Source organism: Mauremys reevesii, linkage group 1, assembly GCF_016161935.1.
Source record: "Mauremys reevesii isolate NIE-2019 linkage group 1, ASM1616193v1, whole genome shotgun sequence".
Lineage (NCBI taxonomy): Eukaryota > Metazoa > Chordata > Testudines > Geoemydidae > Mauremys > Mauremys reevesii.
This window is the reverse complement of record NC_052623.1, coordinates 331,275,833-331,292,299: the sequence shown is the minus strand read 5'-3', so window position 1 is coordinate 331,292,299 and position 16,467 is coordinate 331,275,833. Positions and strand designations below refer to the sequence as shown.

General features: G+C 39.9%; 1 protein-coding gene across 3 annotated transcripts in view; it reads left to right on the top strand.

Moving 5' to 3' along the window:
* The window catches only part of SLC2A13 (solute carrier family 2 member 13), a 339,270-nt gene that overhangs the window by 299,229 nt on the left and 23,574 nt on the right, over positions 1-16,467 (top strand). For all 3 annotated transcript variants that reach the window (XR_005591534.1, XM_039516186.1, XM_039516175.1), the window contains exons 8-9: positions 15,692-15,813; positions 15,953-16,105. Coding sequence is in view for 2 of the 3 variants with exons in the window: in XM_039516186.1 (XP_039372120.1) it covers positions 15,692-15,813; positions 15,953-16,105 (275 nt within the window). In the remaining variant the exon portion in view is untranslated. The remainder of the gene's footprint in view (positions 1-15,691; positions 15,814-15,952; positions 16,106-16,467) is intronic.

Here is a 16,467-nt window from a genome sequence, read left to right as displayed (position 1 = left end):
CCCCCGCCCCCAAACTGGAGTGAGCTCCTTTTTAAACCCAGGTGCCCTGATTAGCCTGCCTTGATTGGCTGCAGGTGATCTAATCAGCCTGTCTGCCTTAATTGGTTCTAGCAGGTTCCTGATTACTCTAGTGCAGCCCCTGCTCTGGTCACTCAGGGAACAGAAAACTACTCATCCAATGACCAGTATATTTGCCCTCGACCAGACTCCTGTACCCCACTGGTTTGGGTCTGTCACAATATAATATACTTAGACTTTTATTAGGCATTTGACTTAGTAACACATGACATTTTAATTAAAAACTAGCACTATACAATATCAATATGAGAACATGTAAAAGGATTAAGAACTGGCTAACTGATAAATCTCAAAAAGTAGTTGTCATTGAAGAATCATCATCGAATGGGGTATTTCTAGTGGGGATCCACATGGATCAATAGACTCAACACTATTCAACATCTTCATCAATAATCTGGAAGTAAATATAAAATTATTACTGATATAATCTGCAGATGACACAAAGATTGGCAGAATAGTAAAAAAAAATTATGACAACCGGGCAGTCATATGGAGCAATTATGATCTCTGGGCAAGCAGAGCCCAGGCAACCAAAATGCATTTTAATACAGCCAAATGTAAAATTACACATTTAAGAACAAGGAATGCAGGCCATATCGATGGAATGGATGTCTATCTCCTGGAAAACAGTGACTCTGAAAAGGTTTTAGGATTCAAAGTGGACAATTTAAGGATCACTCTCAGTGCAATGCTGGGTCAAAAAGGGCTCATGCAAACAAATGAGCAGGAGCAAAGAGGTGATTTTATCTCTGTATACAGCATTATTGAGACTGATAATGGCATCAGAACTGAATTTTTAAAAATTGGAGAGGGTGCAGAAATGAGTCACAACAATGATTTGAGGGCTGGAGAAATGCCTTACTGTGAAAGATGAAGTGCTCCATCATTTTAGCTTATCAAAAAGAAGATTGAAAGGTGACTTGACTACAATGTATAACCTTCACAGGGAGAAATCCTGAGAACTAGGGGGCTCTTTAATCTATCAGAGAAAGGCATAATAGGAAATCATGGCCGGAAGCTGAAGAACAGATAAATTCAAATTAGAAATAGGGCACACATTTTTACCTGGGAGGGTGATTAGCCACTGGAACAAACTACCAAAAAAGTGATGGATTCTCCCTCTGCTGCAGTCTTCAGACCAAGACTGGATGCCTTTCTGGAAAACAGACTTTAGTCAGACATCAGTTGTTGGGCTCAATGCAGGGGTAATTGGTTGGGTTAGATCTTTGATATGCAGAAAGTCAGACTGGAGGATCTGATGGTCCCTTCTGATCTTAGACTCTATGAATTCATGCACTTGTACTACAGTCTTCTTTGACATCTGTTAGTAGCATGTTGCCCCTTTTCTGTTTAATCTTAAGAAATGGCTAAGAAGTTGTCTTAGATAGACTTCTTACCACATTCAGCAGGTAATGCCTCATATTTAGAGGTTACTTAGCCAAGCTTATGCTAAATGCAGAGCAGCTAATTTAGAAATGTACTAGGGAGATGCATGATTTTGTTAGCAGCAGTTTCACTGTAGTCATTGCTATTTTACATCTTTTGACAGTCTGTTGACTGAATAATAGCTCCAGCATTTTATTGGTTAGGTAAAGAAAGCTGCAGCTGCAAAGCAGGAAGACAGCACAGATTTTTCAAACAGCCTATGAAAAATGCTAGTATCAGAATAAAACTGTTTAAACATTTTGGGTTAAATCCTAGGAAATTAGCATGCATGCATATGTACAGGCAATAATGCGCAGTTAGATGCACACAGTATAGCATATAAAATCTGATACAAACATGTGCAACATGCTGCTCTCTGCCAGAATTTGAGGAGCATGAGTGAAGATACAATTATTAAATTGCATTTGTTATTTTCATGGAAAAATTATGCAGGTAGTTTTCTTATGCCTGGGTGTGCCGAGATAAATGAAAGTGCTGACTTTTTTACATTTAAAATATGTATGAGCTAAAGAAGGAAAGCTTCGTTATTGATTTGAGGCATTAAGATGCCTGTAGAGCTTCCTGGAAGAAGGAAGATGAGAGAAGGTTCAGAAAGCAATATCCAATACGGGGAAATTGACACTTAGTACAATGTACTGACAAGTGTTTCTGTACTACTAGGATCAGACTCTCTCAAGTGAATTTCACAAGCTCTACTCAAGCTACTGCTAAAGGATATTTTCTTTTAGCTAAAGTGGCAAGGCCCAGGCATTTAGAACAGAATAACCTGAGATCTGTCACCACTAATGATTTTGATGTAATGAGTGGTGGCAGTGGTATAGCACCCTGGCCTGCTGTGGTGCCTAGAATTACCGTAGGAGCAGAGACGCAATCAATTTGAGGGGGCACTTTAGGTAAACAAAGGAATATTTGAAAAAATGCAACACACTGGAGTCATGCTTTACTTGTAATGGCACAAATGCAACAAACATATATGTGTATTATACATAATGTTAAAGCAAAATGATGTATGCACTACATTTTGAAAATATAGCCCTTTACTTAAAATAACACTGCCACAGTTGGCACCCTTGTAATACCAGTCAAAGCACAACCCATGGACCGAAATGGCCATGATGCTGCTTTACTATAGAGGGGGTCCTTTCAGGTTAATGTTGAGTTACCTTGTTCAGAAAACTTGCACTGCAGTTGCCCAGGATATACTTACTGTGAGTATTAATAATTAATTTATTTCCCATTGCTGTCAATCCAGCATTTTTAACTGTAATATAATTAATATCTTTAAAATATTGCATGTGAAAAAGAAAGTATAAAAAACCACTGTCCCAAGCATTTTTATTCCTGGTTTATTTTACCTGAGTCTCCAATTTTTTAATACTCTTTCAAAAACCCGAAAAGACTAATCTTGCCTTTTCTGTTCACCCCCCTCCCCCCAAAATCCCCTTCATATTTCCAGTACAGCTTGAAATTAACATGACTTTTGGTATACTTTGTTTGTGCATCAGTCTAATGGATGACAGCCCAGCTCTGGAAGTAAGATTTGATATTTCCTTTAATGCTTAGCACTTACAGGGGCTTGATATTTTCAAAATGCTGTAAAATTAATAATCCTCACAACTCTCCCATAGGTATTTAAGTATTATCATTTTCATTTTACCAGTGGCAGAACAGAGACACTAAGAGCCTGATCCCAAATCCGCTGAAGTCAGTGTAAAGACTCATACTGAGTTCAATGGGCTTTGGAGCAGTAGCTCCTAGTGTCTGAAATCAAGGCCACACAGCAAGCCAGCAGCAGAACCAGGGAAAGAGTCCCTCACTTCAGCACTAAGGTCAGTCCACTAGACTAAGTTATAAAGTTCTAGCAGTGCAGCATAAATTTTCATCTAGCTCCTCGAAACAACACCAATTAATGTAAACATCTCATATGTAAACTAAATATATTATAGATGGGACAGGTAGCACCATCTATTATTAAGACAGGCCCACTCTTCCAATTATAAAATACCCATTATAAAAATCATGTACACATTTCAGTTGCTTAGAACTTTGCCAAATATATAGAAAGCCGGGCTTTCCCTGCTACCTTCCAAAAGTTCCAACGTAGCTTCATTGCTAAGTGTGAGCAGGTCGACACTGATCCTGAAAATAAGGCTTGTCAGAATTTTCCAAAACAATGGTGCCTTGGCAACAGGTTTCTCCGAAACACCAATTTTAATGTAGACATTTTATTGCAAAAATAATTCATAGCAAAATACAGTCCACAATGAAGAGCAAAGAGCAAAATGGCTGAGCTTTTATGAGATTTTTATTTACCCTTGTAACCTGTGCTTTTTATTTCCCAGACCTGCAGTAGGAACTGCCAGTCATACAACTGACAGTGAATATTTTCTCATTAGTATTGTTCTAGCCACCCTTGCTGCTACCGAACTTATGTGCTGTGCACTTCATTGCATAGAGACAGAAACTGCTGTTACCACTTCAGTTTGACATTTATTTACTTTGGCCTGCTCCAATTACTATAGCTGCTATCCAGTTAAAATGCCCAGTAATGTTTCTCTTCTTTGCCAAGGAACATATAATCTAAAATTCTCCACATTTAGTTGTCAGACACTGTAACGCTGGGACCTATAGAAAGCTCTAGGAATAACAGGTAGATAAAGGTTAGTCATCCACCTAGAACAGTATTCATATTTATTCCTGTTTAGTCTCACCAAGAACCTTGCAAACATGACATTAGGTTTCTTGCCCAAAGTAATCTCTTTTTCCAATATCTTTCCTTTTGGTGGATGTCAATATTTCAAAAGCTCATTAGCAGTTTTAGCAAAATGCTGCAACTGTCGGAAGATGTCCCTGATATTATTAGCAGCAAAGAATCCTGTGGCACATTATAGACTAACAGACGTTTTGCAGCATGAGCTTTCGTGGGTGAATACCCACTTCTTTGGATGCAAGAATCCTGACTTACATCCGAAGAAGTGGGTATTCACCCACGAAAGGTCATGCTGCAAAACGTCTGTTAGTCTATAAGGTGCCACAGGATTCTTTGCTGCTTCTACAGAACCAGACTAACACGGCTACCCCTCTGATACCTGATATTATTGTGTAACCAGAAGTGAAGCCGCATCTAGCTAAGCACAGTGGTAAACGTGCACATTTTTCAAGCCTAGATCTGTTTTGCTTTTTAAATTGAAGCTGATCATCTGGCATAAAATGCTTTACTTACATGTGTGTTTTAATGTGTGTTTTAATGATCAAGACCTTTCTCCAGATGTAAGTTACAGATGTAAGAATTGTGGATGTGGACGTAAGCTCCTCCAGAAAGGTTTATATTTTCAATGGGTCCGTTCTGAGGCATGTGAGCCAGTGACTCAGAAACTGTGAGAAAAGATGCTTGTTGATATTTCAGAATTTAGTTACTTTTGAAATCAATTTATTATTCACCTGTTGGCAAAGAGAGTTATGCGTTGAGTCTTAGTTCCGATGACATTAAGACCACATACATATCATCAGGTCCTGCACTGAAAGGAATACTGCACCTTTGCTCCAAAATATATGTTCTGCTTCATCAGTTGCCTCTCCAGATTCACTCTGGATGTCTCTGTGGATATGAATCTTACAAGTTCAAGAGCATTTTTGTTGACCGACTGTTACAGTCTGCAGTCTCAACCTTCCACAATGGTTCACTTGTGCCTGAGACTCTTTGGCCACTTGTACACAGGTGGTTCAGTTTGCCATCTTGCGCCTTCGCCCTCTTTAAATGTGGCTCAGGCCAGTTTACTGTCCAACCCTTCACCCCTTTGACAGGTTGGTCCACTTCCCTCCATTGATCCTGGACTTCTTGAAAGCCCTACATCAGAATGGCCTATTCAGCAAAATGGAAGCAGTTTTCAATGTGGTTGTTGGCCAGTGGAGTTCAGCCGGCATTATTCTTGCTGCATCTTCAGTTGTCGGGCCTTGAAGGTTCATCTCAGCATTTCATTCACCCATTCATGGAATACTGGTATTTTCCAATGTCACGGTAGCAAGATTCTTAAAAGGAATTCTTTGTCTCCATCCGCTGGAGTGGGAAACAGTTCCTTTGTGGGACCTTAGCACAATCTTAGAGGCTCTGATGGGCTCTCTATTCAAGCCTCTGACATCTTGTCCCTTGGCTCTCTTGTGTCAAAAACCTACATTCCTGGTGGCAATAACATCCTCAAGGAGAGCATATGAGCTGCAGACTTTGATGGCAGACCCTCCTTATATACAGTTCTCCAAAGACAAAGTGACCTTACAGCCGCACCCCAAATTTTTGTTTAAAGTGGTCTCAGATTCATTGGAACCAGGCAGTGTATTTACCTGTGTTCTTTCCTAAGCTGCATTCATCTCAGAGGAGCAGTGCCTTTACATGTTAGACATCAGACAATGTCTAGCCTTCTACCCAGACAGGATTAAACCCTTTAGTGCTTCACCTCGCCTGTTTGTGTCATGTGCAGACCCTGTGAAGGGGCAAGCGGTCTCCTCACAGATGATCTCTAAATGGGTAACATCCTGTATCAAGTTTCAGAGTAGCAGCCGTGTTAGTCTGTATCCGCAAAAAAACAGGAGTACTTGTGGCACCTTAAAGACTAACAAATTTATTTTAGCATGAGCTTTCGTGAGCTGCAGCTCACTTCTTCGGATGCATAGAATGGAACACACAGACAGGGGATATTTATACATACAGAGAACATGAAAAGGTGGAAGTATGCATACCAACAGGCAGAGTCTATTAGAGTCTATTAGACTCTGCCTGTTGGTATGCATACTTCCACCTTTTCATGTTCTCTGTATGTATAAATATCCCCTGTCTGTGTGTTCCATTCTATGCATCCGAAGAAGTGAGCTGCAGCTCACGAAAGCTCATGCTAAAATAAATTTAAATAAAATAAATTTGTTAGTCTAATAGACTCTGCCTGTTGGTATGCATACTTCCACCTTTTCATGTTCTCTGTATGTATAAATATCCCCTGTCTGTGTGTTTCCATCTATGCATCCGAAGAAGTGAGCTGCAGCTCACTAAAGCTCCCTGTTTTTTTGCGGATGAGCTCATCTCAATTGATTAGACTCTGCCTGTTGGTATGCATACTTCCACCTTTTCATGTTCTCTGTATGTATAAATATCCCCTGTCTGTGTGTTCCATTCTATGCATCCGAAGAAGTGAGCTGCAGCTCACGAAAGCTCATGCTAAAATAAATTTGTTAGTCTTTAAGGTGCCACAAGTACTCCTGTTTTTTTTTATCCTGTATCAAGACTGCACATGAAATAGGTTCATCTATACTCTCCTCAGTGGTAGCAAGCCCCTTCTACCAGAGTGCAAGCTACGTCAGTGGCATTCTTAAGTGACATCTCAATATTGGACATTTGCAGGGCTGCCACATGGTCATCAATACATATGTTTATGAATCTTTATGGCATTACCATGACATCCAGAGCAGATGCAAACTTTGTGAAGGCAGTCCTGCAGTCCTTGTTTAAATAGACTCTGAGTCCCACCCGCTATGGGTACTGCTTGTGAGTCACCTAAGTGGAATTCATGGCTGTTTCTACTTGAAGGAGAAGAAACAGCTACTTACTGTAACTAGTTCTTTGAGATGTGATGCAGCTGTGGATTCCATGGCCCTACCCTCTATGCTCTCTGCATCAGAGTCTAGTCGCTGAGTGATTGGTGGGAAAGAACTGAAGGGGGATTGAGGCAGCTCTGTCTCAGATAGCCAGGGGAAGGGGTGTGTCCACGAGACGCGAGCGCTACCCCCTGTAGGTAGTGCTAGGAAAAATTCTCCAGCTCTGGTTGGGCGTGCACCTAGTAGAATAGACATCCGCATCATATCTCGAAGAACCACAGTTACAGTAAGTAACCGTTTCTTATTTTTGCATTAAAAAGCATTTCATTTTACTTTTTATCCTACACAAGTTGTTTCATCCTTGATTTTTTTTTTTAACTAGAATCTTTTCAGCTGCAGAGCACACTGGAAGAAGATACTTTTATGATCGTCTCTCTCTCTCTCTCTCCCCCTCTCCAGTAGAGACGTTACTTGGGGAGAGGAACATGTGTAAAACCGTAGGTGGTGAAACAAGGCTGCATCTAAAGAAAAGGATGGGTTTATATGTATATATATGTATGTTAGGTTTTCAAATTGAAACCATCCATATTGGATTTTTACCATTCTTCAAATGCATTTTCAAAGTTCAATATAAAACAAAATTATTGAGTTTTATTTTTTAAATGTGGTTAGCAAGATTTTTCTACTCTAGAGACATCTAACTAGAGCATAAAGATGCTTAGAGGGAAAATCACCTGCAGAGTATAGCGGGAGCTGTTTTAATATAAATACTAGGAAATGCATCCAAATATTGATGTTATTGGCCCAGATCCTTGATGGCACCAGAAGAGCACATGGTGTAGATCACGAAGGAGTGCAAAGATGGCTTTAAGTTTTTCCTCTGATCCTGGGACCCGTGAGCTCTAAGACAGTCCCAGGTGAAACTTAGATCTGCCTGAATGCTGAATGCCAGTAGATGGGATTGCCTTTGTATTACTTGGAAATCCCTTTACCCAAGGAGAATCCTCAAATGGTCAGATCAATTAACGGGCTAATTCTCCTTTACACCAGAGGTTATGAGGCAGAGCAGCCACAGTGAATCAGCCCTGTTATCTTATGGCAAAAGTAAATTGTGGATCATCATCATCTTTATAACTTGGCACAGGAACTTGGCATTCTGAGTATTAATAACCCCGAAGTGGATGTACATTGCGCGAGCAGTGAAAAGCGAGTGTTATGTAAAGGAGAATCAGACCCAAAGTCTTTGTACGCCATCAGCAGCTAGGGCTACTGTGATAAATGAAGTGGGGGAGGGTAGCTCCCTTTTATGGACACCCAGCCAGCCAGTAGCTATAAAATCCCTCTTAGTAACTCTTCTCTAATTGCTCTACCTGTAAAGGGTTAAAAAGTCTCACTGCTATGCATAGGTAAAAGGAAGTGAGTGATCACCTGGCCAAAAGAGCCAATAGGAAGGTTAGAACTTTTTAAAATTGAAAAAAAATAAAGACACCCCCCCCCTTTTGTCTGTCTGTCTGTTGTTCTCCGAGGGAGAGGCAGACAGGGCAACAGCTATGCTGTAAGAAGCTTGGGCCAGGAATGAAAAAATCATCAGTATCATACCTAGAAACTACTCATTTAAACCCCCAGATATGTAAGTAAATCAGGAAATGTCTAGGAAGACGCGTTATGACTTGTGGATTCCTCTGTGCTAACCCCAAGTGCTTTTGTTTTGCTTGTAACCTTTAAACTGGACCTCAAGAAAGCGATTCTTGCTGCTTCATTCTTATAGTTGCTCTTTTAAAATCTAGCCTGAGTTCCCAGATGTATTTTCTTTCTTTTTTTTATTAATAAAATTTACCTTTTTTAAGAACAGGATTGGATTTTTGTGTCTTAAGAGGTATGTGCACATGTTGTTTAATTAGCTGGTGACAACAGCTGATTTCCTTTTTTTTTTCTTTCTGAACTCTTACCGGGAAGGGGGATGAAAAGGCTTGAGGGTTCCCCACAGGAAGGAATTCCCAAGTGCGCCTTCCTGGGTTCTCAAGGGGGTTCTGCACTTGGGTGGTGGCAGCATGTACCAAACTAAGGTCAGAGAAAAGCTGTAACCTTGGGAGTTTAATACAAGGCTGGAGTGGCCATTAATTAATTTTTAGACTCCTTGAGGGCCCCACCTTCTGCACTCGAAGTGCCAGAGTGGGGAATTAGCCTTGACAGCTGCACATCATCTCCAAGTACAAGGAATTGTTTTTAAATGTGTTTATTTTATGAAGAGTTCAAAGAGATGAATCATAACACTGGTGAGTTTGTAGAAAATTATTTTATATCCTTAGACTGCGTGGACTAAAGCTTTGAACTTTTAACTGTATTAGTCTAAAAGGCTGGTGAATAGGCCAGAATGTTAGTAAAGGGGAGGCCATCATATATAATATATTTTACTATGAAAAAATCCTTTGGGTTAAAAATCTAACTCCCACAAATGTGCTTAGTGGGACAACAATACCCATCTTTATAGGAATATAATATTTTTCTGCGCTAGTTGTGTAATATCCTGTCCGCCTATGCTCTGGGTGTCCCTAAACCTTCAACTGCCTGAAGCTGAGACTGGATGACACTCGATAATTGCCCTGTTCTGTTCATTTCGTCTGAAGTGTCTGGCACTGGCCACTGTCAAAAAATGGGATAATTGGTCTAGATAGACCATTGGTCTGACCCATTATGGCCATTCTTATGTTCTTATTGTCTACTTCATGATGTTGCACCAATATGTCACCCTTACAACAAAGCAAAAGTTAATAGGAATTAGAGAAGGAAAAGATCAGTTGGGTCACCTTCTCTTGCCTTGCTGAATTTTTTTTCCAATATACTTCCTAACGATTTTTCTAATGTAGTTCTAAATTATGCCCATGCTGGTATTTCCAGCAGTGCCCTGGGGAGTTATTCTGCAGGCAAATTGGCCTCATTGTTAGGAAAACTAATGCTGACTCTCAAGGAAAATATCCTCTTCTCAGTTTCATCCCATTACTTCTACCTGTACCATGTTGGACAACTGAGAGCAGTTTTTATCTTCCTGAGTGTTTACATGGTTTTAAAAATGTGTTAATATATTGCACATTAAAAATACACATTTATGGTTATAAAAATCTAAAGACAACTGAAGTCCATGCAAAGACTCCAGTTAACTTCAAGAGACCTTGGATTAAGCCCTTAGAAAATAAGATTTTTCAAATATTCCTAACTATAGTCACCTTTCTGATAAAGAAATGCATTCTGTGGTCACAGTGAAATCAGAAAGTGACACACTTCTGTGTAAGCATAAGAACTTTAAAATTATTAGCAGCATTTGACTTGAGATGATGATAGTGGTGACTTACTATGTATAAATGGATGTATTAAAAATAAATAACCCAGTAAATTAATCATTTGTTTCAAATGAGTTTTTACCATATTTACCTCAAGTAAAGTTCCAATGATCTTGTCTAGCATTACTATAGGTAAGTGTTAATAAGCGTCTCCTCTGAGTTCAAAACAAATAGTGTTTACCACATTAACATGAATTACTACAAATTGGCTTTTGACTGGAACACCATAGCCTACGTCATTATATAAACTATTGCTCTAGATTTGTTTCCAGCCCGTGAGGATGATAAAATCTCCTGTTAGCAGCCTGAGTGCTCCTGAGATACTGAAAGTAATTTGGGGTAGAATTCTCAATATGCTGTGGCTGTTTAGTTTCCATTAATTAAAGTAAAGGGTGCTTCTTAAAGTGTTTGCAGAAAATACACGACAAAAGCAACTTGCATTAAAATATTTTAACTGTGAGACTATTATGTTTTCACTTCAGCTGCAATTTAAGGGGAAGTGATGTGATATATCCTTATAGATTATAGTTTTATGATCTGACACATTCTTGTTATTTATAAACTCTTTCTGCTGGGACCTGATTTGCATAATTTCTTTTGTAAACTATTGCCATGGAATTTTCTCCTTGTATTTGCATTTCCATTAAAGTGATGAAATTGCTCAGAAAGCATTTGGGTAACTACCATAGATATTCCATTCATGCAGTTCCAAATACAGCCCTTTATGTAGCTGCATGCTGTATAGTTGTTATTATTAACATATTTTCTTAGTAAAATGGTAGATGATTGCATTAGAATGACTACATTAATAGTACTTCATAGTCTAACCTATTGGCCTTGCGTTTGTTTTATTTATTTATATTTCTTGATGTGTCAGCCTTCAGCAAATGCAAATATATATCTCTATTTGTAGCTAATGGGTTTCTTCTGGGTGCCACGTGCCACCTCATTATAGAGACGATAAAGATAGAGACAAAGCACAGAGGATCATACCTGCCCAAGTTTCTACTAACATTTAGTTTCTAATGCTGTGTTTTCCTATTCCTGTGACACGGAATCAGCTTTCCCTTTGTAACCCCCAAGGAGATTACCTAGATTCCTGGGGCTCTGTCTGCTGGCAGCTCAGGGATGAGGCACACTGTCCCTGGTAGGGAGGGGGAGCCACGGCAAACTCAGAGTCTGCCCGGCAACCAATAGGGAGTGAGATGCCCCTCCCAGGGCATTCAGGAAAGGTCAAAAGAACAGGAGTAGTTGTGGCACCTTAGAGACTAACATCAGAAGCCATTTTTGAGTCAGTCTCAAGCCAGCCATGGGAGGGGCAGGACTGGCTGTGTGGGGAGCTGGTGAGTCCCAGGCCTGCATGCAGGGTTCCCCCTGAGAATTGGCCTCTAGGGACCTGCAAGCAAGATCCTCAGCTGGGCTTTTCCCTCTCTGCCGATGATTCCCAGTTTGTAGAGTTTTGCTGGGAAACTCCCCCAGCCAGGCTGAGTTAGCCCTCCAGCTCCCTAGGTGAGATCAGTCACCACATGGTCAGCTCTGCTCTGCCTGCTAGTTCAGGGCTGCTGCTGTGTGTGTCTAGACGCTGGGCTAGGAGACTGCAGTTTGGATTTTAGTACAGTTGTGTAATCTGCACCTTGAGCTCTGCACCCCTTTGTGGGGAGGGGAAATCCTGGGACCGAAGCAGTCTGATTCCTGCTTGAAGAGAATCTCTGCCAGCAGAGATCAGCCCCTCTGCAGTGACTGAGGAGTCCAAAGTCATCTCTGAACCTGAGGATCATTCATGGAGTTTGTGAGTGCACCATCTTTTAGTTAGTCGGGAAATTTGTTTTGGGGACCCCCTACTCCCTGAACTGTGTCCTTAAGCCAGGGAGTAAGGGTTTGGGGACTTTATAACCTGCTGCATATTAAACCTGTGGAGGGATTTACCACCTTCTCCCACTTGTGAGTCCTTTGGGCTGTACTGAACCCTGTCAGCCACACTGCTAAACCACTGCAGAGAAGAATTTTGTGGTCATAGGTCATCAAGGGCCCCAACAAAGTAGGTGTACCAATGGGACACTGATCTTACATTTGCTACATCAAGTCACGTGACTGGGGAAAGTCACAGGTATTAGTAGCGTGGGCACCGGTGAACCTAACGACAGTGTTTTACCCTGTTATGTTGTATTTGTCTCCTGTTTCATTATAATTATTGTGTTGAATATATTGTATGTGTTTGTGTTATTTCTTGGAAGTCTCCAACTATCTGGCAAGTAAGTAGGGGTTACCCTGTGGTTAGAATTTTCCTCCCAAGCTGCCCTGGTGACCCTGCCAGGAAGGCGTGAGGGGGACGGAGTCACCGCCAAATAAATTCATAGGAAAAAAGAAAGAAGATACACCCAGCTGAGTGGGTGGCGGGATCTAGAAGAACCCAGACCTGTCCATCAGAACCTGTAAGTGGATTGGCATTAAAGAAGATAGCCGGGTGGAGAGGGGGCGCTACGCTTGAATCAGTAATTCCTCTCCGTTACTGACATTGCTAGAGAGAGCAGATGAGTGGCCCCAGCAGAAGGAGGTTTTTAATGACATGTTTTCCCTCCCATGTGCTTTATGTTTGTTCCATTCTGTCAAAAGTAGGAGGACACATCTGGAGAACAACTGTGATAGAATGAAACATCCAAGCCTCTTGGTGGTGATACCTATGGGAAATCAGTAGGTTGGTGCATGCCGGTAGATATATCTACAAGATGATAAAACAAAGTAACATGTTTGTTTACTGTGAGGAAAAAAATCATAAGCAAGCAGTGGGCTCTTCTTTGATGGGCAGCTGCAGTGCAGACCGAAAGGAACAAAAAAACCAATTACAGTATTGTTTGCAACAAGACATTTTAAAGTAATAATCAGCTTGTATTCATTACTATGCACCTGCAAATGAAATAAGAGTAACAGTGAAAGAAACAAATGTGTGCTAATGAAACTGTAGGGCATTGTCTGAGCAATTCCATGATTTGATGGTGATGCAAATGCAAAGGAGGTGACCATGCAGGGGTGGATGGGAGAAAGCTATGCAATCACCAGGTGGTAGGATATTAAATATATCAAAAATCATTTGCTCGGCATTTAAAGAACCACCAACTTACACACAAGGATAGTCTTCCAGTGCAATTCACAATCTTGCATGAATATCACACACTGTACATTGCCTGAATCAAATTGAACCTTTACCCATCAGTGAGGAATGCATGAAACTGTTTATAGTGTAAAAGTTTGCCAAAAAAAAGGTAGGGGATGTTGTTTTTCTAGCTATTTCAGTGTACAAAATAACATTGAACTAAGCCACAAACAAAATATAAGACAAGACCTGGTGTAATGTTTAACAGTTGGGAGAGCCAACCAGAAGAAATTACAAAGATTATAGCAGTTTCCTTGATCCCTCAGTCTTAATCAGGTTTGCAACCTGGGGTCTTGTTAGATTGCCAGCTGCTTCTGGATATCCATGTAGCAGCAGTTGCTAAAGATCTGTTTATTCTTTCTGCCTGGCAAATTGATAGTCATCTTTTGTGGGGGTACTTAACTGGCCTTGGTTAGCCATATGTTTGTCACCTGAAGGCCAGAAACAAACCAGCAGAAACTGAATGAGACAGGGTTACTAAACGTGCCCTTTATTGTACAGAGAGCGAATTATGGTTCCACGGGTACATCAGTGTTAGGAGATGAAAGGAGTCACTTAATAGCTATGTGCTGCTTCAGCTGCTGGTTCTCAGCACTCGGTCGCATTTCACAAACCAGCAGCGTACCAAGGTGTGACAGTTTTTCTTCTGGAGTTTTTTGGGAACCAACTGTAATAATGACAGGCCCAACAATACGTTCCAAATGGTAATTTCTGCTCTTCGTCCTCGCTCCTTATTGCCCATTTACACCAATGCATCGTGTTTTTCATGCTGTATGACACATCAGATGCATGGGTGTGCAGCTGTATCTGAAATTTTTAACCCACACAGATTTTCAGTTCTTTATACTTTTTCGTCATCAAATAAGTAACGTGTCTATACTGTAGAGACACTGTCATCTTAAAAATCACATTTCTGACTGAAAATGTGTACTATGGTAGTCAACAGTGACAGCTAAGGTTATTATAATTAAAAAGCTATTGGGGGAAGGGAGAAGAAAATGTTTCCTTCAAGTTTATTTATTTATGCATTTCACAGCACAATTGGCCATTGTATAGTCAGTTAATTTCTGACTTGCTGAAAAGATCCTTATAAACAAACAGGAAAATCCTTATGAAAAATAATTAATGAATTGTAATAAATCAAAACATACTATTTAAAGAGTGCTCTATCAGGAAGTGGATTTTTTTTTAAAAAATAGTCAATTTGGTGGTGGTCCTTTAAATCTATACAAACTAAAATACTAAACTAGTTCACTGATACTAAACTATTTTGACATTACATTTTGATGTGCTTTTATATGCATGGATCATAAGCTCTATTTTGGACACATTATTGCTGGAAATGCACAATTTCTAAAAGCATGCGGAGTGGGAGAGATGGAGATGGAGAGGCATACTTCTTCTCCAGCAATTCAAATACTTTCTCCTTACATACAGTTTAGGTCATGTAGTACTATACATAGATGACGTTGGTGTAGTCTTTAGAAGAAAAGAGCTTTTTCCCCCCTGTTATATAAACATGTTTTTCCTGGTTTTGGCACAGGCCAATGCCTTACTGGTTATGTCCAAAGATTCCATTGTAAAAACTTTGAGTTAAAAGTTCAGCATCCTACACTTCTGCCATGAATACACTACTGTTGCAGCACATCCACTCATGGGCTTGATGCTGCACCTCTTACTCAGATGGGTAATGTTTATGTGAATTGGTTTTGGTGGGACTACTCATGTGTAGCAAAGACTATTCATCTGAAGAATTGTAGGATTGAGCCCCAAGAACATGAATACACTATTTAAGTGCAGAGCCTCTGGTTACTATTCCTTGGGCCACAATGTCAAACACAAAATGTCTTTGAATAGCTTTGAAATAGGCATATATCTGAATGCAGCATTTGGCTCAAAATATCTTTAATAAAGTAAGGAACAATTCTGTTTTCTAACTTTATATTTGCTTGATCTGACATTAAAAATTTTGAAAATGTATTTGCTGCTGCTGTTTTTTTCATTAAGACATTCCAGACATCACATTTGTATTGAAATGCTGCTAATTTCCCTGAACATGATTGTCTAATGATCATTTTATATGGTTATTTTTCAGGTGTTCGAATGAAACCAGATTCAAAAGAGAAGAATTATTTTGGGCATACAATTTCTGCCCTACTCCATACTCTTGGACAACACTTCTGGGCCTTATTTTATACTTGGTTTTCTTCGCACCTGGTAAACACATACTTGTTTTAGCACATAGCTTTCAGTCAATAGCAAACATTTGAAGTTCTTAATGGTCAGACCATTTGAAGCTTCTCTTACTGTTCAAGCTGATTGTTATACTAAAATTGATCATTTTTTAAATTCTCAGGAATGGGACCTATGCCCTGGACAGTAAATTCTGAAATTCATCCACTTTGGGCTAGAAGTACAGGAAATGCATGTTCATCTGGCGTAAACTGGATTTTCAATGTTCTGGTGTCACTGACATTTTTGCATACAGCAGAATACCTTACATACTATGGTAAGATGTTGTTTGTGTCTTAATCTGCAGTATTAACATTTGTATTGTCTTACATGCCACATAGATTTACTACAGTTTAGATGCTATACTAACTGTTTTGTGGTATTCCATTTTAGCTGCAAAGCTCTTGATTACACTAGTTTAGTAACTGCATCTGATGAAGTGGGTATTCACCCATGAAAGCTCATGCTCCAATACATTTGTTAGTCTATAAGGTGCCACGGAACTCTTCGCCACTTTTACTAGTTTAGTAAGTTTCATTCTTTAAGAAGGGAATGTAGACAAATAATTTAAAATGAGGAAAATAAAGGAAACCTTCTGTTTAGTGTAATACTGTGGAGCTCATTTAAAAGAGTAGCATT